The sequence below is a fragment of the Coturnix japonica genome, chromosome 1, assembly GCF_054131305.1.
Source record: "Coturnix japonica strain WE chromosome 1, WE-NBRP24, whole genome shotgun sequence".
NCBI lineage: Eukaryota > Metazoa > Chordata > Aves > Galliformes > Phasianidae > Coturnix > Coturnix japonica.
In genome coordinates this window covers 168,224,216-168,247,695 of record NC_140663.1, presented here as the reverse complement: position 1 = coordinate 168,247,695, position 23,480 = coordinate 168,224,216, and the positions used below count along the sequence as shown (strand labels likewise).

The 23,480-nt window shown below is 48.9% G+C and overlaps 2 protein-coding genes across 2 annotated transcripts in view; both read right to left on the bottom strand.

Annotated features, from left to right (window-relative positions):
- Positions 1–21,068, bottom strand: part of MAML2 (mastermind like transcriptional coactivator 2) — a 196,311-nt gene extending 175,243 nt beyond the window's left edge. Inside the window, exon 1 of the mRNA XM_085508966.1 lies at positions 20,283–21,068. Within this exon, the coding sequence (XP_085365092.1) occupies positions 20,283–20,702 (420 nt within the window). The 5' untranslated portion in view covers positions 20,703–21,068. The remainder of the gene's footprint in view (positions 1–20,282) is intronic.
- LOC146762850 (uncharacterized) lies at positions 21,062–23,152 on the bottom strand. The gene is made up of 3 exons (XM_085539112.1): positions 22,953–23,152; positions 21,622–22,133; positions 21,062–21,508 (listed from the first exon to the last, which is right to left on the bottom strand). The coding sequence occupies exons 1-3, from the start codon at positions 23,150–23,152 to the stop codon at positions 21,420–21,422; spliced, it is 801 nt and encodes a 266-aa protein (XP_085395238.1). The 3' UTR covers positions 21,062–21,419.
- Between the last annotated feature and the right edge of the window lie 328 nt (positions 23,153–23,480).

Here is a 23,480-nt window from a genome sequence, read left to right as displayed (position 1 = left end):
AAGCAGCATAATATGGAGTTATTTTCAGTGCTGCTTTCACCCACACTATTGCTCCTTTTAAGTCCTCTGCAGCTTTGCCCAGGGAGACCATTGGTCTGCTCTCCCAATGACTGCATGTGCCACATCCACCTGCACCACGCATGCATGCTGCACCCAGGCAGCTGCTGCAGCCAGCCCTCAACAAGTCACTTATTTGGACTGACACCTAAGCAGAAATGCCACCAAATAGCACAGAGGCCCCCAGGAGCTTCCAGGATATCCATTTCACAGACTGTTTTTCATGTCTCCTTTCCATTAGTGGGATTTAGGTGGTCTCAGTGAGGTGAAATTACTGTCTTCCCCAGTTTGAGGAGGTGGCCAGAAGGAAGGTGCAATCCTGCAGCTGTGCTGACAATCCAACATGAGATATTCTGCCTGGAACTCCAGTTGGGAATGAATAAATTCTCACAGCACTTGCAGAAGTCTGATAAGGCATTTGGAGAGGCAAAGCTCTGCTGGGATCAGGCTGGGCAATACAAGTACCACCTCCTTCCCATCTCCACAGCTGCCCAGCTATTGCCAGCACCCTTCACTGTATAGAATCATAGAATCATTAAGGTTGGAAAAAAACACTAAGATCATCTAGTCTAACCCACCAACCCGCTCCCACCATGCCCACTAACCAGGTCCCTCAGAGCCACATCTCCGTGGTTCTTCAGCCCCTCCAGAGGCAGTCACTCCACCAAATTCCTGGGCAGCCTGTGCCAGCGCCTCACCATTCTTTCTGAGATTCAGTTTTTCCTAATATTCAACCTGAACCACCTCTGGGGAGGTCATTAATTCCTGTCCTACTGCTGTTACACAGGAGGTCAACCTCCACCTCACCACAGCCTCCTTCCAAGCAGATGTAGGGAGCATTAAGGTCTCCCCTGAGCCTCCTCTTCTCCAGACTGAGCAGTCCCAGTTCCCTCAGTTGCTCCCCATAGGACTTGTGCTCCAGACCCTTCACAGTTTTGTTGCCCTTCCCCGGACACACTCCAGTGCCTCAGTGTCCCAAGATCCTTTCACAAAGCTTCCCAGCCACTCTGCCCCCAGCCTGCAGCACTGCATGGGATAGTTGTCACCAAAGTGTAGGACACAGCACTTGGTCTTGTTGATCCTCATACAGATGGCCTCAGCCCAGCAATCCAGCCTACCCAGATCCCTCTGTAGGGCCTCCTATCCTCAGGTAGATGGATGATTCCCCTCAGCTTGGTGTCATTTGCAAATTTAATGAAGGTGCACTCAATCCCCTTGTCCAGATTGCCAATAAAGATATTTAGCAGAGCGAGTCCCAGTACTGACCCCTGTTTACTGTGACCTTTTCTTCTCACTTGGTTAGCCTGAAGTGCTGCTATCTTGTAAACGGTAATACATCAGTGAGAAGATGCCACCAAGACACAATGAGGAGTGGCTTAATACTCCACTGCCTAATAAAAAATCCACCATGAGGAAAATGCAGTTACATTTGGAGAGGGCTTACAGCTTCTTTGTTGCTTCCTTGTCTTCATCAGAGGGTGGTGGGCATGGAATAGGCTCCCCATGGCAGTGATCACAGTCCCAAGCTGATGGAGTTTGGACAGAGCTTTGGGTTTGGATTTTTGGTGGTTCTGTGTGGAGCCAGGAGTTGGACTCAAGGAGCCTTGTTGGTCTCTTCCAACTCAGGGCATTCTGACTTCTCATTGCCCCAGAGTGAGGACAGCCCAGTTCCAACAGAGCAATGCTATAAGGCCAGGACACAGACGGCATATTTATATCAGCCAGCTCCTCTCTGCCTTTTGGTGGAGCAAAAGCTGAGAAATGTTAAGGTTCTCAGCAAAGGAGACATCAGTAGTTCTTAAGATGCAGACACACACAAAAGAATATTTTGCATTTTCAAGACGTGGCTTAGTTTAAGGATAAATATCTTTGTGGATGCTTTCACTGTGCACTCTGCAGAGCTTTCCCTTTGGAAGACAGTGTTACAGCTGGGTCCATAAGTCAATAAGAAGCTCAGCTCTCCCGCTTACCAGCTGTTATAAACAATCCCTTTATTTCATAACACCTCACCACTTCAAGGTCCATCTACATCTGTTGTTCTCTAATGTTTGTTGCCGAAAAGCTTTGACATAAATTGCCTCCTGGTGCAAACTGGTATGCCCCAGCTGATGTCAGTAGTGCTGCACCAGTTTGTGCCAGCAGCAAATCTGGCCCCAGCCACACGAGAATCAGGAAGCTGAGGTTACAAGAAGGGTTCTCTGCACTACAGGAATGAATGACGGAGCAGTTTCAGTTTCCTGTGTGTATACATTTCTTGCGTCCCCCACTTTCGGTCTTTCTCACACGCTGCATCCCAAGCACAGCAGGCTGAGGGGGTAGATGAAAGATGCTGCAGCTCTCATTCTGCTGGAGTGTCCCTGAACACACAGCTACCAGATCTCCGTGCAGAGCACAGGAATTTCTGTACTGAACCAACAACGTCACAACACAGCTAAAACAAAGAGGGAGGAAAAAAGAAACAGTGAGATAAACGTAACCCTTTTGAGTAGGTTGGTAGCTTTAAAGCAACAACTGTTCAACTCGTTCTAAGTCCTCTGCTGGTTCAAACTGCCACAGCTTCATCGAACCTGATCTCTGTTAGGAATTGCCTGGCCCCATTGTGTTTGAACTCAGGGTTAGTCCACTTCTTGCTCTCAAATCATCATAGCCCCCAAAGTAACCAGAAAATCTGTTCCCAAGATACATCCTGCTAAATACAGTGAGAAACAGCATGGGGGGAAACAGTTCATGGATAAAACACAGCTGGGGCCCACGGTGCTACCTAAACTGTAGTTCTTGTCTGCCCAGGGAAAGCGCTTTGTGAAAAGCATGCACCGCTGTTAATTCCACCTCTAGGGAATAATGGCATAACTCTGAGTATGGGAAGTTCCATACGCAGATTTTTTGCTGGATCCGGGCCTTGGTTCGCTTTTTTCCCTGTTTACACTATGCATTTGCTTTTTGCACTTCATTCAGGATAGATAATGAAAACAGTATAGTCTGCTTCCACTTTTGTTTCTGGAACAGATCAAAGACTTTAATGGAGTCGGGCTCAGAAGAACTCTAAATGCTCCTTTCTGTCCAGATACAGCCAATTAAATGGCCCTGCTGGCTTCCAGGAGGATTACTTGAGATCTCATTATTTGCACTGAATTCAGCCCTTAGAAGAGAGTGAACACATTCTGCCAAAAAAAAAAAAAAAAAAAAAAAGGGAAAAAAAAATAAAGAAAAAGAAACAAAATGTGGAAAACAGCAAAGGATTTTTCTGGATCTCCTGAATTTAATGCAATCAGCCTTAGCTAAGTGCACTGCACTCCTCTGTTAAATCAGTCCCGTCCTTTTTCTTTTTTCTTCCTGCTTTGGAATTGCTACAGAGGGATGAAGTTCTGCACGGCGCGCTCACTCACACCGCTGTACTAAGTCAGAGCAAGCTGGCTCCCTGCCCGACCAAACACAAACCCCTGAAGTCTGAGCTTTTCCATGGCAACACCACAGTCATCAACACAGCAAACAATTGCTCCAGCCCCTTCTTCAGTCTCCCCTCTTAGAGCAGAGGAGGATAGCACTGCGCTCGGCCCCTGGACCTGTGCTCATTACTGGGCTTGAAAGCAGAGAGTGACAAGATTGAGTTACCCTTTGCGTAGAGCTCTAAGGGAGATCAAAGGAAGGAAAATGCACTGAAACACTCAGTGCTGCCCAGCGTACTTTTGCTTAAATGAAGAGATTGTTGCTGTGTGTACAAGACTGTGCAAGCATGGCTGAGCCTGACTGGAGTACAAACTGCATCACAAAACAAGGGGCCAGTGCTGAGTGCTGTGTCACTCAATGGTGTCCAAGGGTTACAAAGCCCGGGTCCAATCACAAACTCATAGAATCATTAAGGTTGGAAAAGACCACTAAAATCATCTCGGCCAACCACCAACCCAGCCCCACCATGCCCACACACCACATCTCAGTGCCACATCTCCACAGTTCTTGAACACCTCCAGGGATGGTGACTGCACCACCTGCCTGGGCAGCCTGTTCCACTGCCTCACCACTCTTTCTGAGAAGAAATTTTTCTTAGTATCCAACCTGGCACAACTTCAGGCCATTATCTCTCATAATGGAGAAGAGGTCAATCCCCATCTCGCCACAAATTCCTTTCAGGGACTTGGAGAGAGCAATAAGGTCTCCCCTGATCCTCCACTTTCTAAGACTCACAGTTCTCCCCATAAGGGGTAATGCTCCAGACCCTTCTTGGCTTCACTGCCCTTCTTTGGATGCACAGTGCTGAGTCCTGTGTGCTCCGAGGTGTCTGAGGGCCTGGCCTTCTTCATATTTATCAGTGTGTTCTTCTGCCAGCCTAGTGCCTGGCTTTCAAGCTTGACAACAGCCTGAGGGTGCTGCAGGTAAGACTGGCCATGATCACACAGGAATAGAGAAGTTGCAGAGAAGGGTCTCTGAAAGCTAAGAGTGGAAAGCAAATCAACAGCCACGGGACTTGAATGAGCTGTAGGCGAATCTTCATCTGCATTGGACAACTTCTAAAAGATCTCCAATTTGCAGAAGATTGAAAGGTATGTCTACAGCCCACTGCAGACATGTCAGAAACTTGTGCTATGCCAGGAAAGTTGCTCTGTTAGGGAATAATGTATGGGTATATGAAACAGTGTGAATAAGAGTGTGGGCAGTTCTCTGCCATTAAACCTCACCAGTACAAATTCAGGAGTGGATATAGCTTTCCTGGCTTAGGCAATATTATATACCTCCTTTCAGGCAGTTGTAGGGAGAAGTAAGGTATCCCCTGAACCTTGTCTTCTCCAGACTGAACAATCCCAGTTCCCTCAGGTGCTCCCCTTAAGACTTGTGCTCCAGACCCTTCATCAGCTGCACAGGTTTTGGCATAGCAGAACTGCTGTAAACCATTCCCTCAGCCAGATTAACCCATTCAGACATAGGTTAGAGACTTTTTTTATGCAGACAGAAAATACCCAAGCCAAGAGAGTGAGCCTTCTACACAACAGACGCACTCACAGCTCAGGTAAGATTTGTAGCTACCAGCACAAAGCTGGGTGCCCTTCACTAACACTGAGTTTAACTCTCACTGCCATCAGCATTACTTTGTGTGATGTCCAAGTCGTGACGGAGGCCTCCTGATGATACGTTAATGTCAGAATTTTTCAGATTGCTTAACCCTGGCAGCTGGATAGCATCTGCACAGTGCAGGTGCCAAAACAGAGCCTGCTGGCCAGTGTGTGTTATGCATTCATTTCTGTGGCTCATCCACAGAGGAAATGAGTCTCTCGGCTGCTACCCCCAGAAAAGCTGGTTCTGCAGCCCACACTGTGATAGCTCATAAATTTAATTCTAGAGGTCCCTGACCTCTAGAATCTGGTAGTGGTAGAAACAGCGGTTAGCAAACAAGTCTCAGTGTTAACTTGAACAAGGACACAAAAAAAAAGGGGATCCCTTATGTTTATGCACTGGTGACTTAACAAAGCCAGTCAAACCAAGCTGAGTTCTGCTAAGACAATTCTTTTTAGTACCGTTTATTTCTTAAGCTTAGGAACATAACATTTCACACTAGGCTTGGTCCAGGTTCTTGTTTCTGCAGTGGATGTGCTATCAATGTCTCTGCTGTGAACAGCTGTTCACTAGCACAGCCCTAGTACTTGTTGCAGAGATACTGCAACATTTAACTCCCTCCTGAGACACCACGGGCTGCCAGAGCAGTATCAGAACCTGCAACACCTACAGCCCCAGAACAGTGACACGGAGTTCTGCCTTAATCAGCCCCAGATGCAGGTGGGTACTTGTCACTAGGCTGGGGAGCCCAATGATGGCTGCAGCACTCTCCCAGCTCTCTCTCCTGTACATCAGGATGTCTGCCCCAAGGGGATGCCTCAGCTGGCAGAGATCAGGTTAGATTCCACAAGAGCAGAGATCAAACGGCTTATTAAACAGAGATGAAATTTCAGGCTTATTGTCTTGGTACAGATTCACTTCTTTCCCTCATCCAAAAAATGAGTTTGTGTATAAAACTGTAAGGTTCCCCGTAGCATGTTCACTTTCTGCTTTGTACCCAGCCACCAAGGACCTTTCCGCATGCAAAGCCACCCCGTCAGTCCATCACACCTTATCACTCTGCAGCACCAAGGTGCTCATTCACATACTGACTTGCAGTGCAAAAGCTCTCACCCTGAAATTGCTCACCCCACACTGGGAAAACAAATGCAAAGTGCTTCGCAGCACCATCCTACTTTATGGCACAGCCCTGCCCATTTCACATGGAAAGTGTCCGTGCCATTAGTGACACAGCAGCTCCAGGAACTCTGCTTTGCACCTCCGCACCCACCACCACAAGTCTGCTTCTCACTGCTGGCCCACAGCCTTTATACACACCAGTGGGAGGCATGTGCAAGCTGTGACTGTTTGAATAAGGCACTCCTGCTTTATTTAGTGCTCTTTCTTCAGGACAGTTTCCATGAATAAGCAGACAGCTGCCTGCTTCATGCAGGGGAGGCACTGACCGTGGCTGCTGCTAAGTGGCTCATCCCAGCTACTGCAGGGAGACAGCGCAGCAGCCCCTCACCTGCCTGACAGAAGAAAGCTGTCTGCTGTGGTTTCATGGGATTCCACTGTTCATTTCTGCTGCTGTGTCCTAAGGGTGCAGTCCTCCATTTGAGTCACTGCTGGGGAATGTGAAGCGTGCGCCTTTCTCACCATTTACTCACTTGGGTTTCTACTCGACAAGTCCACAGGAGCTGGGCTGTGCAAAAGGAATTGCTGGGAGAGTTTAGGTGGTACAAAAGTAAAGATCCTGATATGTTAGATTAAATAAGAGTGGCTTACGGGAGACTCTGACCACTTGTTCACGCAGGACCTATGTGCTTCTTGTTAGGGGTGGCTCTGTCCTTCTGCCAGGCCCATCACTGCTGTAACCCTTCACCTCACTGCCTGTGTTGGGAGCAGGACAGCCCTGGCAGGCAGCTGCTTGATGCTGGGATGCAACTGGTTATGCCAATGGGACTTCCAGCATAGAGGTGTGGAAGGCCTGGAAAGGGGAAGGGAAAAGAGGGCTGAGGTGCTGAGATGAAGTCTGGTGGGAGAAGGGAGGCACTTTCAGACATGTGAATGTTTTGTAGTAGGGCTCACAAGCAGATCAGGCTGTGTGGTGCCTGTTACACTGCTGCTGTAGAAGTGGGTCAAATTGGATCAGTATTTTTTGTGTCTTTAAAAAGGAATCCTCTTTGAAAGGATCATTACTGCTCTCTGTATGAATTTGCTTTCCCCTTCCCAGAGTAACTGTGAACCTTCCTTCACTAACATCTCATACTCTTGTCCAGAGAGACATTTGGGGACTGACAGCAAACCCTCACTCTCCTCCTGTGCCCTTCAACTCTCCTCCTGCCCTCCACTCACAGTACTGTCTCTGACCTTACACCAAGCCCACTGGTGCCCAAAGGTGCTGGGAAGCCCAGTAAGAACCAAACATTGGTGGGCAACAGCTCAGGGACTAAACTTCAGCATTAGCGCTGGATTTTCCATGGGGTTCTTCCTGTGAGTGCTGAGCCTCGAGTGCTGTACAGGTAAATCCTTTTCAACTAAATTAACACCTTCATATTTTAAACATATTTAAAGATCAAAAAAGCTAAACAGAGCAGAAGTAAAAATGGTGACAGATCAGAAGGCGGCGATAATAAAAGAAGTCAGCCTTTTCTGAAGGCGCAACACATAGATCATTGGAAAGGAAAGAGACAGGACTGTCTCCCACCAGCCCAATTTGGGATTTATCCCCGACCACACATACCAGCAAGGAAGGAAATGGGCCTTTTACATTTGTTCTCTGGTACTCCTAGCTTTTAAAGAAATGACAAGGCCCGTCTTTATACAACATGGTTAAAAATAGTGTTTTTTTGCTGTACAGCAAACCCAAATGTCATGTTAGCACCACAGGCATCATTTCAGAAAGTAAATAGGTGACTGCTTCTTAGGCAAATAGGAGGAATACTTTGACCTCTGGAACTGACTGATGACTCATTGATGCACTGATGTCATATGTTGGGGCTTTTTTTTGTGAGAAATGGCTCCTATCTGTATTCTCGATTCAAGCAAAATCTCCCAGGGATAAATTTTCCGAAGTACTCCAAAGATTTTAGGCTGAGATCCAAAATCCCAATTAGGTGCTGCCCAGTTCCCATTGGTTTCAGTTCAATACAGGGATGATTAGATGCCTAAACGTTGTAAGCCCAAAAGGCTTGGAGTCCCATCTGATTCCAGACTGATCCTACGCTGGATGCAGGATTGGAATCCAAGGGCACAACTCACCATTCACTGTGCTCAGAGAAATAACACTAACTTTGTTTCTAAGACTTAAATGCTCTTTTTAGCTGTAATTTTTCAAAATAATCTGCACGTAAGCACTCAACATGATTATGTTAGGGGCATGGTTTAGAGGGCATGGTGGCAATGGGTTGATGGTTGGACTAGAGGATCTTAGCGGTCTTTTTCAACCTTAATGATTCTATGATACAGTACAGCATCGTTACAGAAATGTATTTAGAGTTTAGAAATATCTGCGGTCCAGAGCATGACTCAAAATGTAAGAGAAGACCAAGAGAGCGTCCCCATTTTCTGCCTTGCCCTCAACATCACTACCTTTTTCAGTGGTCTTTAAAATACAAAATAATGCAAGTACTTCTAGTCTTAAAACTTTGATATACTACTATGAAGTATTTGCTGAATCAGACCATTAAGTTCTTCTCCAATGTGAGGTCCCAGTGCAGGCAAGCAGCAATCAAACTGAAAAGCACTTAAGTGTGCTTTAACCATACATATATTCTTTAAGTATTTTCCTAAACTGAAGCCTGAACATTCACAACTGCATGCCCATGGTGTGAGCACCTACTGCCTGCAGAGACTGCCCAGGGAACCTACAAATGTGCTCTCAGCTCACATAAGTTTTTCCTCTTAACTTCTTGTGACTATGATGCAAGACGTTCAAGCCCACGGTCATTAGAATTCCAGCTGAAGCAAAGAGAGAAAGGCAGCCAGAGAGGCAGTAGGAGGGAAGATGCAGAGAACATGTGGAAACCACGTGTCCAGCACCAACCTGGTAACCCGGCCCTCTAGTCCTTTATTCCAAGCTAGAAAAATAACGGTAGGAAGCAGTATCATGTTTGGAGCATGAAAGGAGACAAAGTAGGGGGATTTACCCAGGTGAAAGGAGGAGGAGGAGGAATGGCTAACAGGGCTGAGAAGTGGAGGCAGAGAAGGGCTTTGCCAAGGAAAGGGGATGCGTGTGACTTATGTAACCAAAAGAAGCGGTGTGATGCTGTGCTGAAGAGTGCTCCTGACCTGTGTTGAAGAGGCTGTGCTTTAAGAGACCCGAGCACAGTCAGTACATCCTGAGGGAGGGATCTGAGAACCGCATAAAGGGCCTTTTCAGTGAGCAGCCTCTTGACACGCCGGGCATCCAAAGCAGTTGCCCTTCATGGGCTTGACAGAATGAGCAGACATCCAACACAACAGGGAGGGGTTACCGACCTCAGCAGCCATCCCGGCTCTGTCAGGGCCCCTCATATGCATTGTGTGGGGTACAAATGTGTGCCAAAGGCCTTACACACAGCTGGTATATATAGCAAGTTGCAGAAGTACCTACTGTTTACTCAGCAGACTGAATTAACTTCTGCAGAGCTATTCTGGTCCACCAGTAAATATACGGAGTAAAAGGCCTTAGGAAAAGTAGTTACTGTGTATTGGCAAGTGGCACTTTTAAAAACCTTAATATCTCAGGTTATGAATGCTGGGGTTTTGTTTTGTTTTTTAAGTACCCAAAATGACAGCACTGAGTTATGCAACTCCTAGATGCCAATTTTCTTTCTTTTTTTCTTTTCCCCTGGGGCTACATAAGCCTTTGCTGAACTTTTAGCACAAACCACTGCTGGGAATTGCCTTGGTACTGGCACCCTGGCTCGGATGAATAGAGAGGTCTGTATGGCGAATGGCCAGGGCCATGAGCACAGAGAGCACTGCAGTGCTGCCAGCCCCGATCGTGTAGCAACCCTGCAGTCTTCAGCCCAGGTGTGAGCTGCTGTGTGACCCTAAAGGCACCTCATGAGTTCCAACACACAGCATCTTCCCTGTCCTGGAGCTCAGCACGAGCACAGGGAACAGCTCATGCCCCCAGGTATCCTTGGAGGACATAGCCAAAGGGTGGCTCAGAATAACTCAGCCATTATCTCTGCTCTGTAAAGTCACAACTTCAACAGAAATCAAGAGGATTTTGTGGTAAAAGGAAAAAAACAGGGAGGCGGGGGGTGGGGACAGAGTGTGTTTGCAGCTGCTGGCCATCTGATTTCAGCTCAATCAACAAGACCGAGTTCCAGCTCCCAAGAAAGAGAGCTTTTGATGACATATTTACATAGCCTGAACTACAGTGGTCCAAGAGGCATTGCTATAATTATAAGGATTATATTTAATACTGCACTTGGAAACGAGGGCATGAAATGCTGTTACTCTCTCTCTCCTTAAAAGCTGGACAAAATCTGTCCAAGGAACCATGATGGCAATGCACAAAGTTGGTAGGAAAGAAGAAATGTGGGAGCTCTGATCATTTTAAAGTGGATCGTGTGGCTGGCAGCTCTGGCAGGAAGAGAGAAGGAAAACTGAGTGTGAATAGAAGGGCAAGTGGAAACACAGAAAGTAGATCTCAAAAGAACTGAATTAACTGCACTAAGGGAACAAATCAACTGATAAATAATATACTTCATATCCTTAAACTCATCTTTATTCTGGTAGCACACAGTGGGGCTTTGGCCAGGCTGCGGCCCAAAGACCAAACCCTGAAAGTGCTTCTAGACTTGCTTAGTTCTGCTTGTCTTGACTTCAGTGCACAATTAGGCACATGCATAACTATTTCTAGGAACTAGGCCACAGAGGTAAGCAGCCCGGTGCTAAAGACCAAGTGGATCCAGTGCAGGAGAATGTGGAATTACAAGCAATTAGAGAAACAGAGTGAATGCATTTATTTGGAAAACAGAATAATTGACTGCAAAATTGCCTAATCTACAGGAATCATAGAATCACAGAATCCTTAGAGTTGGAAGGAACCTCTGAGGGCCATCTAGTCCAACTCCCTGCAATGAACAGGGACATCACAGCTAGGTCAGGTTGCCCAGGGCCTGATCCAGCCTTGCCTTGAAAGTCTCCAGGGGCGAAGCATCAACCACATCACTGGGCAGCCTGTTCCAGTGCCTCACCACCCTCACCAGCAAGCTTGATCCTGTGCTAGGCTAATGTTCCACACTGTCATGTTCACATTATTTCCCACAGACGGCTTCAGGAGAGGCCAATAAGATGAAAATAGCTTTAGAAAACCCAGATGTTGAAATACCACAGCAACAAGGAAGCAGGAAGAAAAGGGAGAAAGGGGTGGGGAAGGGAGTAGAAGAGTAGGGACTGGGAAGGGATTGTACAGGGGCAGTTAAGGGATGGGATGGAGAAGGGATGGGGAAGGAAAGGGACAGGGAAGGGGAGAAGAGGGGAGGAATAAAGAAAGGTAAAGAGGAGAAGAAGGAGAGGAAAGGAGAAGTGAGAAGGGAGAGGGAAGGAGAGGAGAAAAAAAAGGAGAAGCGAAAGAGAAAGGAAAAGGAAAAGAAAAATGAGAGCGTGTGGAGATGGTTTCTAAAGCAACAGAATCCTGAAGGTACGGTCTGATTTTCCAAAGTGAAAAACATAAACTGAACAGCCCAGGCAGCATTTTTGCCAACTGTCACTAGGGTGGCATTTCTGAAATCTGGTGGAATGACTCATCCCAAAACAACAACTGTTGCCAGCAAGGTCTTTCCTCCAGGTCTAGTTATTTGAATGAGAGAACTGTAAAGAACCAAATAAACAGAAAAATCAAAGGCAACTCCTTGTCTGGGAGCTCAGCTTTGAAGCTTCCAAGCCTCTCCAGCCTACCCAAAAGGAACCCAGGTGACCCTCTGGGCCAAAGAAGGCATTTGCCCTGATAGAATGAACCCTTTGATTAGCAGAACAAATCTGTCATTCGGCACTTTGTCACCTCTACTCACACCAAACACACATACAGCATTGCATCCTCCTGAGCCCCTCTGCCCTTGGCATTAGGGATTTTGCAGGATGGAGGAAGCACTGTCCAGCCAACAGGTAGCACAGTTCTGGAAGGGCTCGAGACAGACACCCCTGAATCCAGCAGGAAAAGAATCAACCACAGCACCACCAGCACAGCTAAGCACCTTCCTTCCCTAGTACAAAATGCAACAAATTCAAAGACGTTTGCTGAAGCAGTGTTGTTTTGCTGAATAATTTATATCCCTGAGACCTCTGAAAATGAGCAGCATACACTTCAGCACTGCAATCGCTATTCAGTGGAGACAGTGCACATTGTGTTCAGTAAGCTCATTGCTTAAACACTGTTGCCATGACTATAAGAAAGTGATTATACTATTGTTTACAAGAGGCTTTCAATAAGTCATTACCACGGTAGCCAGATTTTTGCCTCGAGTCAAAATTTTTAGGAGGAAAAATATATATATATATCTTACAGGTATAATTAACTTTGTGATCAAGACAATTTCATTAAGAGTCTTTGAAAACTGAATACATCGTAGGGTGAGAAATGAAAACAAGTAAGAATTAGAAGTGACTCTGGACTGTTGACTCTCTGGTTTTCCAACTGCTTCATAAGTTCATTGGTAAATTCCATGGAGAAGGAAAGTCCTGCTAACTAAATAACTGCCGTAACTCGTTTTCAAGAAAGAAATAATTTACAGGGTAAGCACCAACGTAGGAGTTAAATGTGATGAGTAACAGTGTAAAAACAAACCTTACACAAAGTAAGGGGAAAAAGACTTAAAAAGACCAAGGATAAATGTTTGGGATTATGAAAAATGGCATTTCAGCATCCTGGGTCAATACCTACAGCGTGCTGCTCTGAATCCCCTGGTGTGCACGTCCAGTACATGAACTCTTTATCTCAATAGTGTGTTGATGATCAATAGTTTCCAAAACTAAGTTACTCTGAAGCTGTCGGAAAGTCTTCCTCACATTTCCTATGGACAGTAACACAAAGCAAAGGGATGATTAATAGAGTGCTGGACTAGGAGTCAGGAAATCTGGGCTCTGTTCCCAGCTCTGCCACTGACCTGCCGTTTGACCTTGGGCAAGACACCTGACCTTTCTGTGCTTCTGTTCCTGCGTCCACTCTTTGTCTATCTTGTCTCTCGAGGCCCTGAGGTATGCAGGGAAAGGCACGGTTCTCGCTGCATGTTTGCGTAACACCTACTATGGGGAGGTGCCTGTAGAGCGCTGCAGCGAAGCCAGGGTGCCACAGCAATGACTGCTGCACAATTCTATGCTTTGTATCAAAGTAGAACAGCCAGAATGAAACTTCTTGGTTTCACCTGCTGGTCCAGGAACTCACCAGCTCTTTCAGGCACCTTCAGGCTCAGGCAGCAGGTGAACAGCTTTGCAAGATCTGCTTTCTCACCCTGTCACAAGTACTTTCATGCCAATTTCTAATTGCTACCAATTTCTCTGCACTTTGATTCAGCTGCCTTTAAAAGTGCATCACGACAACCCAGTGACACAGTCATAAATAGCTGCAGGAGCCATTTCTAAATGAAAGGAACTCCTTCAGGAAAATGGCAACACTTGTATGTGAAGCCAAGGGCAGAATGTATTTGCAAATTAAATACATACATATGTAATTCTTCAATAAGCGCTCATGTTATTCAATTAAGAAATATCTCCAAGCCTTCCTTCCACCTGAGCCACAGACACAAGCCTTCCTCCATCCCTATAGTATCATCCTCTTACCAGATGGAGGCAATACACTCAGGACCAAGCGGCTCCCACCTGCTGCTGCTGGGGTGCAGCTGCAGCGTCACCAGAGAGCAGATAACTGCAGTGTAGGCTGTCAGCTCCAGGCCCACTCTGCTCCCAGTCTGCCACAGAATCAAGTACATGCAGTGTTTGAACACAGCTAAATTAATTGGGAGATTAATTGGAGTACAAACCGATGCAGAATTAAGAGCAAGTAAAGCAAAAAGAAATACAAATATGAAGCATGTATTTATGATTATGGGAAAAAACAAACAAACCCCAAATAACAAAACAAAACAAGAAAACTTATCTTTCCTAAAGAGAAGGAGCAGCAAAGTAAGAGGCACTGCCACGTCTTGAGCTTTCAGTGTGAATCTCAGGCAACAGGTTGCCTCATATAAAAACCCAGCTCTGGGAGTCATGTCATTATGTAAAAGACTCATTTGAATTTATTTTTTCATCATTGCACTTGTGGGACGAATGCTGCAATGGTGATCTGGACGCACCTTGACGGCTCAAAACACAGAAGTCAAATAAGAAGAAGCCATCAACTCATAGACGTGGCCTGCAGTTTTGCCAAGGCAGACATTCAGATACCCTGTCTCAGGCCCATCAATAATGAATGTGGCTTCCAAGCCATAAAACTCACCATCAGATTTCAGTGCACTTTAGTAAGGTGATAAATAGTATTTTTCGTAGAGGAAACTGAGGTTTATAGAAGTGAAATAACTGGAGTAATCTGTCAAAAAGATCTTAGAGTAGAAACTGAGATTACAGTGCATGCACCTAAGAACTCTTCCTTGAGAGTTGCACGTATTTTGTGATAGGTGTCAGAGTTGGCACTTTAATGCAATTACGGACTGATTACCTGCATCTAAGAATACTCTGGAGGAACTTTACAAGGTATGACCAATTCACATGGCTCTCAAGTGGCTACAAGAGGCTTTTCACAAGAAATCTGGGGAGTAAGTACTTTGTGCTTTCATTTAGAACAAAACAAAACCAAACAGAAAATAACTGTCTCTCATTACCGTTAGGTTGAATAAGCTGGCCTCTGCAGTTACCTTGGTAGAAAGGACCGTTGTCAGCAGTTAAGAAGAGGAAGAGAGACATGTTACGGTCTTTCCTAGTCTGCTAACTGACTAACCTACTTGCTGGGGTTTTTTTGGTCACTGCAGGCTAACTGAAGACCACATACACCTTCTGCAGACAGTGTTCATTGCCACAGGAGGAGCAATAACGGCGAGATAAGTTTCAGCAAAGCAGCTTCTCTGACTCAGACATACCTTTCTAAGGTTCAGATTTTCCCACAGTGCAGCTAACGTTTTTGCTGGAGTCACATTTCTCAGTACAGAAGAAACAGAAGCTGTTTTACTCAGCCATTGCAGTGCTACGCACAAGGGACTCACTACGGAAACTGCAGAACGGAGGAAACTTTCATTAAATGCATTCAGAGGTTAAAAAGCTTCAGAGTAAACCATTTGACTGAAGAATTAGGGCTGAAAAAGCTCCTAAACTAGCAGACACTTAACAAGTTCACTTGCTGAACTTTTCATTAAACAATAACCTTTACGCCGCCTCCGGGGAGCTGCCTTCATTTTGGTTCAGAGAACATTCTCATAGCCAAGGGGAACTTGGATCTTCAGTGCCCAGGTCCATCCTAACCAAATGGCTCCCAGCAGGCAAAAAGGCCCACGACAGCAATTCAAAGTTTTCTACCCACAAAGGCAATGTGACTCATTTTATCTGACTCAGCCGCAGAAATTGCCTTTCTCCAAACCCAGCTTTGCTCCCGCAGAAGCACAAGGAGCAGACAGCGGTCCTCCACCTCACAAACAGAACATTCTGTCACCCTGGCACCAAACTTTGTTTCTCCAAAGATCCCACCCCAGCTTTGCAGAATGGTCTGTGCTTTAATCCACTCTCGCTCACCGCGCCGTAACATCACTTCACCCCATGGCTGGTTGCCTTACTCTGTTCACTTTCAAACAAACAGCTTCCAAAAATTACATACATCCAGAACCAGAAAATGCAACTGCTGTGCAGGGTGCCCTGGCAGCCCATTGGCAAGAAGACAGTTCAAGAGAAGCTCAGGAAGCATAAATTTGGGCCACAAATACCAGCAAGTAAACCATTCCATTTAAAGTATTTGAGGATCTTTGATGCCAACACGCAGTAGTTCAAGCTTTAAAAATATATTTTAAAAGATTAGGAAACAATGTCTGGGCTTCTACGCTCTTAAATGAGCACAGGATCTCCACATAAAACAACAACCTCAGTCAAAGTTCTACAAGCCAAACCTTTGTAAGACACAGAAAAGGCAGGTGTTGTGTAGGATGGGAGCTACAGACTTATAGACCTATACAGACCTATGTATGTGTCTGATGGCCAAGGTCCCTAGGTGAGTTATTAACATTAGAGGACACTGAATGCCCTCACAGCAATAGCATGCTGGAGTCCAAGGACTATGTCAGGAATTACCAGGAGTTGAACTCGATGATCCTTATGGGTCCCTTCCAACTTGTGATATTCTATTCTATGATTCTATGAAACCTGGCTCTCAGCACCAGATGGATATCCCTGACTTCCACTGATGCCCTTGGGGAACCAAGAGAAATCCACAACTCTTCCAGATTTGTACTGCTGTTATTGAGAACATAGGGGGGCAGGAGGAATTAACTCGCTTCTTTCTTTCCCTTTCTCACCTGGGGAGCGGGCCGCATTCACAGAATACAGTAGCAGTCCCTATCATGATAAACTACGAGAGGAGCAGAAATAGAACGAGTCACCTGGGACTGGGAGTGATGATAAACACCGCTTAACACGCTCAGAGGAAGACGTCAGCCACCAGAGCAATGGCTGCAATGCAACAACCTGACCCGAATAACACCCCAGTGCCTGAGAAGCAGAGCTCCTGGCCTGCACAGGGCAAAAGAAACAGTGTCAGAAAAATGAAGGAACGGAATGGTCACTGGGGACTTGCAACCGCGGCGCAAGAACTTTGGTATTACCCGTTCAACGCTTAAGCCACTGAGGAATGCCCTCCAGAGCTAACAGTTTATACAGGACGTAAATAATATAAACAGCTAAGTGCTGGAGGGCATACATATATACATGCAGATGTATGTATAAAGGAACGACAGAATATTTTATCTGTTTCACTCCGCACCATGAAAAGTAACACTACCACATAAATAAACAAATGTCAGCTCTTGGGAAATGCGGGGAGGCGGAAAGCACAAAAGCTTTCCTTGCCGTGTCCAGGAGAATAAATTTCTTCTCCACATGCACCCACACCCATCAGCCCAGCTCAGAAATCTGGTCCCAGCTCTTCAATTAGAAAATGCTGCTGCCAAAGATGCTTTCTCAAAAAGCCAAGTAATGCTGCCAGACTGAGCCCAAACCCTACCCCACTCCAAAATCTCTCTTCTGCTGGTTTTAAACTGTCCGCTGGGGACAGACAATTATCAAATAATAGCATCGACAACATCAGATTATCACTTCAAGCTCTTTGATATGTTCGAGTGAACTCTGTTTCAAACCTTATCAAGTGTCAAATATTTACTCTGGAGCCCAACTATGTAAACGACCCATCCCGTGCCACCAAACGTGGCAGGCGAGCTCGTAACAAGAGCAGAGGGATCTGCAAAGCGAGGGGAACAGCCTGGCTATTTTCAGTGGAGGAAGCGTGGGGACAGTCTTAGGTTCTGCAGAACAAAGAGCGCCCTGATAGCCAGAGCTCCCCAGAGAGCTATGACCGCCTTCACGCTTATCTACACTGAGTTTTTTTAACCTGATAGAGCTTCAACAAGGCAGGTGGAGCTCCACAGTCCCCCCGTGGAGTCAGAGATGTGTCAAACCTCACATCCTCAGCGTGAGACTCACACATGCTCCCGCCTTGTGCCTCCTCGTGCCAGAGCTGCACCTCCCACAGCTGAGGCTCAGAACCGTGCCACGTTCCAGGACCCCACGCGACTCCGATCTGCCATCTGCTCTCAGCAAAAGGCCTGAAATGATAGGAATAACCATCGGTGCAAATAAGGCTTCCACCGGATTTCCCCTTCAGAAACATCCCGCAGAGCATGGATCCTGCAGCCTCATAGATGTCTCTTCCCCATCTATTTATGGGCTCGCTCTGCCTCATCCTTCCTGTTGCAAGTGCCCTCGGGATACCTGGTAGAGAACATTCCTCCTCCGGCTACAGGCAGAACAAAAGCAATAGCCCATCATTTCCGGCCCATCACTGCCCTCTGACTTTTTGAGATGAGGAACACAATGCTGGGCTACCTGCTGGATGCCCCTCAACCATCTGAATTCATCCTATGCAGTCAACTTTAACGTTTGCACAAATGTTCTAACGAGTGCTCAGAGTACACAGAGATGTGATTTAGAGCCAAAGCCTTTCTCCGCTCCTCAGCGAGGCAGCCCTACAAAGCAGCCATGAGGAACGGCTGCGTGGAGCAGAGTGGGAAGCGCAGTGACATCAGCATCACGGAGCAGCTCCATGAGCCATCCGTTCTGCAGTGCCAAAATGTGGCTCAGCGCCCCATCGTCACGCTGGGTGAAGTCACACACCTTGTCAGCAGCATTACTGAATGCAGGCATGCAAAACGAGGGGTGCTTCAGCACCTTCCTTTATCAGATACATGCAGAATGGCACACGGGCCGCGATGGCATCATCCGGCAAAGAGCAGGGTAACAAGCCCTCTAGGAAACAGAGGCAGCCCCTGCTGAAAAGATGAAAACCTTTGGGTATTTTCTTTGGGGCTGTTTCACTTAGCAGTTTCAAGCAGCTGCCTCCAGCTCTTTCATAATAATTGTAACAGACAGTAAAAAAAAAGGAACACATCTAAAAGAACAACACACAGGCTTGTAGCCTGACTTCAGAAAGAGGAGTTTTCTGGGACTCACATTGTTATGCAAAAGCCTTATTGTTGGTGTTTGGTGTTTTTTTTCCCCCTGTATGACAAGTGCAAAGCATTTTGTTAATAAGCACTGGAAAAATAAAATAAAGGCCTTCTTGACTGTAACACGGGAGATGCAATCTGTACACTGAAGTCAGATGGAAGCACCCCAGCTCCCCTTGGACACAACGTTATCACGTACACAACGTTATCACATTGGCACTGACATCACCACCCCACTCAGTGCAGCAAAAGAGGTGAAAGTAACCACAGAGATCCCAGGTTAGGATAGATCAGGCGCTCAGAAGGACAGGTTCATATGGGGAAGGGAGGGAGCAGCCTATTTCAGGCCGCTCACATAGCAGGGCTCTGAGTGCTTCGTGTGTGCCCAGAATGAGCTGAGACGCAGTACAGCTCATCCTACAGCAACAGGAGATGAGGCTCAGCTTCTGTGACACATCCAGAACGACTTCCAGTTGAAAAAGGTCAGTGTGTTGTCTGTGGCCTGGAGAACCCTTGTAACTCAATGGTCACTGGGCACTGCCACGAGCTCTGCTTCCAGGGCGCCTGCCCACCTCACACACAGAATCACAGAATGACCCGGGTTGGAAGGGACCTCAAGGATCATGTAGTTCCAACCCCCCTGACTAGCCACCAAACATACACCTTTACTAGATCAGGTTGCCCAGGGCCCCGTCCAACCTGGTCTTGAACACCTCCAAGGACAGGGCATCCACAACCTCTCTGGGAAGCCTGTTCCAGGGCCTAACCACTCTCCTAGTGAAGAACTTCCCCCTAACATCCAACCTAAATCTTCCCTCTTTTAACTTAAACCATTTCCCCTGGTCCTGCTATTGTCAGCCCTTTCCAAGAGTTTACTCCCCTCCTGGGAGTAAGTTCCCTTCAGGTATTGAAAGGCTGCAATGAGGTCACCCCGCAACCTTCTCTTCTCCAGGCTGAACAAACCCAACTCCCTCAGCCTGTCCTCATAGGGGAGGTGCTCCAGTCCCCTGATCATCTTTGTGGCCCTCCTCTGAACCCTTTCCAAAATCTCCATATCTTTTTTGTACTGAGGGCTCCACACCTGGACACAGTATGAGAGATGGGGCCTCACCTCAGAGGTAACAAGGTTAAAGGACACATTGTCTGTCTAATCTGAGGCAAAAATGTTGACGGAACCAACGCGGTCGCAGCAGCCAAGCGCTGCCCCAGGGACACAGAGCTGCCCTGGCTGCCTCACACCGCCGCCCTGGGATACAGCTGGGCACGGAGCTCAGACTGTTTTCACAACGCTGTCTGGGCGTGGAGCTGCCGGGTCGGGCTGCAGCCCCCACAGTCCCAAAACTCAAGGAACACAGAACGCCTTTCTCCAGGCCGGGACCCCTCTCCTCACACCTCAGGTCACGCCAGGCCCGGCCCCACCTTCACGCCTCGCACTGGGACCAGCGGGTGCTCCGGGACCGTGGGTCCGCCGAGAGCCGCCTCCCGCCGGTATGGGGCGCTGTGACTCACCGCCAGCAGGGCCGAGGCGCGCTGCTCCCCCGCCGGCTGCTCCCCGTTGATGCCGCCGTTGCTGAGGAGGTGCTGGTGATAGTCCGGGGGCGCGGCGGCGGTCGGTGCGGCCGTACCGCCTCCTCCTCCTCCTCCTCCCGCCGCTCCTGCGGCCGCCTTGGGGTGCTTGGCGGCCTTGCGGGCTCCCTGCCCTTGCTGCACGAGGTGGAGGAGCTGTAAGGTGCTCTCCCGTTCGCGGTCGGAGCTCTCGGCGCGGCCCCGTTCGTATCGTCCCTCGCAGCTGAGGTGGTGCTGGCGGCAGACGGCGATGCGGGCCCGCAGCCGCTCCACGATGGCGCTGTGCACGCGGGGAGCCGCCGGGCCCCCCCCCAGCAGCCCGGCCGCCAGCCCCGCGGCCTGGGGGGGAGCCGTGTCGCCCATCGCTCGGCCCTGCGGATGGGTCCGCTCCGCACTCACTGCCACATGGAGGCGGATGGGGGGGTATAAGAGGCGGGGGCAGCGGTCGCGGCCCGAGTCCGGGGGAGGGCGGACAGCCCCGCGCCCCCTGAGCACCCCGCCCGGCCCCCGGCGGAGCTCGGGGCTGGAGGGAAGGACAAGGGGGAGCCGCTACGGCCGTGCCACCATCGGGGCTGGGCAGCCCCAGCCGAGGGGCGGATGGCCGGGGGGGCAGGGGGGGAGGTTGTCCGATAGAGGAAGAAAAATCAAAATCAAAGGAGCCGCTGCCTCCAAAATGAAGCGCCGGGCGGGGGGAGGCTCCCTGGGGAAGGAGTGCGACCGGGCAGGTTTACTGATTTTATTTTATTTCGGGCGCGGGCGGGGGGTTATTTCTTGAAGTGGAAATTGATGCGAGGAAAGGAACCGCCGAGCGAGGTCCCGGCCCCCCCCCTCGAGGTGTGGTTCGGCGCTCCGCCGGGTTCTGAGCAGTGAATCGGTCCGTCGGTCCGGGCTGGTCTCGGTCCCGTCTTTGTTGCTCCGTCTCCGCCGCTCCCCTTCGGGCTGCGCCCGTCCGTCCGTCGCTGCGGGGTTCCACGGGGTCCCGGAGCGCTGCCCGCCGCTGTGCGATCGCTTCTCGCGGCCGCTGGGTAAAGCCGAAGCGCTTTCGGTGCTTATTTCTCCCCTAAGCAATAACGCAGCGAGCTACAACCCCAGGCAAAGAACTCCTCTCGTGTACTTTCCCGTAGACTCCCAGACAGCGAACAGTTTCGAGTGCAGTTTCAAGAAAAGCACTGGAGCCAAAAATAAAAATTATATATATATGAAAAATAAAAAAAATCGAACCAAACCATCAAACACGGAGCCCCTCTTCAGCCGGCGATCACAAGCGGAGAGTTGCACTTACAAACTTGCAGCCCGAGCAGTCCGGCCGCTTTTCCTTTGTGTTTTTGTATATCCCATCCCCGGCTGCGGGCCGCGCTCCCGCCGCCTCCTCCTCCTCCTCCTCCTCCTCCTCCGCCGCCGCCGCAGCCCTCGGCCGTGCCCCGCGGTGCGTGCGGGGCTCTCGGATCGGGCCCTGCGGGGGCGGGGGGCGGGTGGCTCGGCGGCGCCGCCGGGGCCGGGGCGAGCGGCGGAGCCTCCCAGCGGCCGAGCGGGGGACCGGGCCGAGGAAATCCCCCCTTCGCCGCCGTGCGCTCGTTCCGCCGTACCTGGTGCCGGGCCGGAGGGCGGTGCGGGGAACCGCCTGCCGCTCTCCCTCCTCCTCCGTTGGCCGGAGGTAGCGGAGAGCGAGTTGTGCGATATATCGCGGCTGTGCGCGGCTCCGCCGGCTGGATCGCTGTGGAACGGGAGGCAGAAAAAACAAGCGGTGCTTTACAGGGCGCTCTCACGCGCTGGGTCAGGGTTGGGATGGAGGAGCTGCGGCCCCGAGCGAGTTACTTGGGTGTCCGGCAACGGGAAAGCCGCGGGCTCGGCGCTGCTCCTGCCACGATCTTCTTTGGGACCGAGGGCGGCCGCTGCCAGATCTGACCCTGCCGGCGGAGTTCTGGAGGTGGGCTGTGTTGGACACAGAGGTCCCTTCCGACCCCTACGGCTCTGTACTTCTGTGAGGTGCAGAAGTAGCTGGGCCCGATCACGTCTGTTAAAGCAACACACGGTTGTGCTGCCTGCGTACCCAGACACTGCTCTGGGAATAAAAGTGACCCTAAGCACAAGGAGACGCAGCACTGATGCGAAACCTCAGCTTGGTTCTGCAGTGCAGCCCATCAGTAAACCTCACACATTCCATCACCGCGTCCTGCGATCCAGGCCCTCCTGGAACCTAACACCAACCTTTCAGCTTCCAAACTCACAAATCCTTTGGATATTGTTGCAGAAATGACACATTCCTTGAAATTCACTCCAAATAACCATTGCTGGGTGTACGGGGGATACCCCACACCCCATCTCTCCAGGTGGATTTCCACGATCTGAGTGTTTGGACCCATGTTTGTGCAGTGCAGAGTTTGTTGCCCAAGCAAAGGGCAGGTTTGGGGATGTGCTGCGTTCAGAGGAAGGCATTATTGCTAACAGGAAAAAGGGATTTTTTTTGTCTAACCTTGAACAGCTGAGGAAGAGTGGGTTATTATTTGATACGTAATGATAGCATGCATCTGGTGAGAACAATGAGCTGGCAATGTTGGAAAAAAAAAAAAGAGGGGGTTGGGGGGTAGTTTGTACAATAATGGACAGTGTTACCTTTGCTTCAGGCCCTTCTGGGGCTTAGTTTTCCAACAGTGACACAACTCCCGTGCAAAAGAAGCAGGGGTGCTTTGCATGATGCCTTGTATGAGGTCTCCAGCGTTGCAATGAGACAGATCGGTGCTGCCGCTTGGGGAGATACCGGGGCAGCTGCAGGAGTCCTCTGCTATAAGCTGCTGTAGGGCTCGGAGAACCATCTTTCAAAACAAAGATAGTTTTGACTTGTAACTTTAAGATGTTTAAGATTCACTTTTTGTTTTGCCGAGCAGCGTCTCATGTGTTTTGTGGTTTAATATAGATCGCTGGCAGGGCGAGACAGCTGCTTGCACGGCTGTGCGGCAAGTCCAATATACAGCAAATGCTGCCCCTGCTGTCTGAGAGAAGGAAATACCCGAACCCCGTCACTCGGCGCTTCAAGTTTTGCCCGGGGCGCTGCCGAAAGTTACCAGCTCCTGGAAAGCAGCACCAGATCTGAACGGGCTCGTTGCTTTCATACAATCAGCTGGCTCTGAACACCATCACACA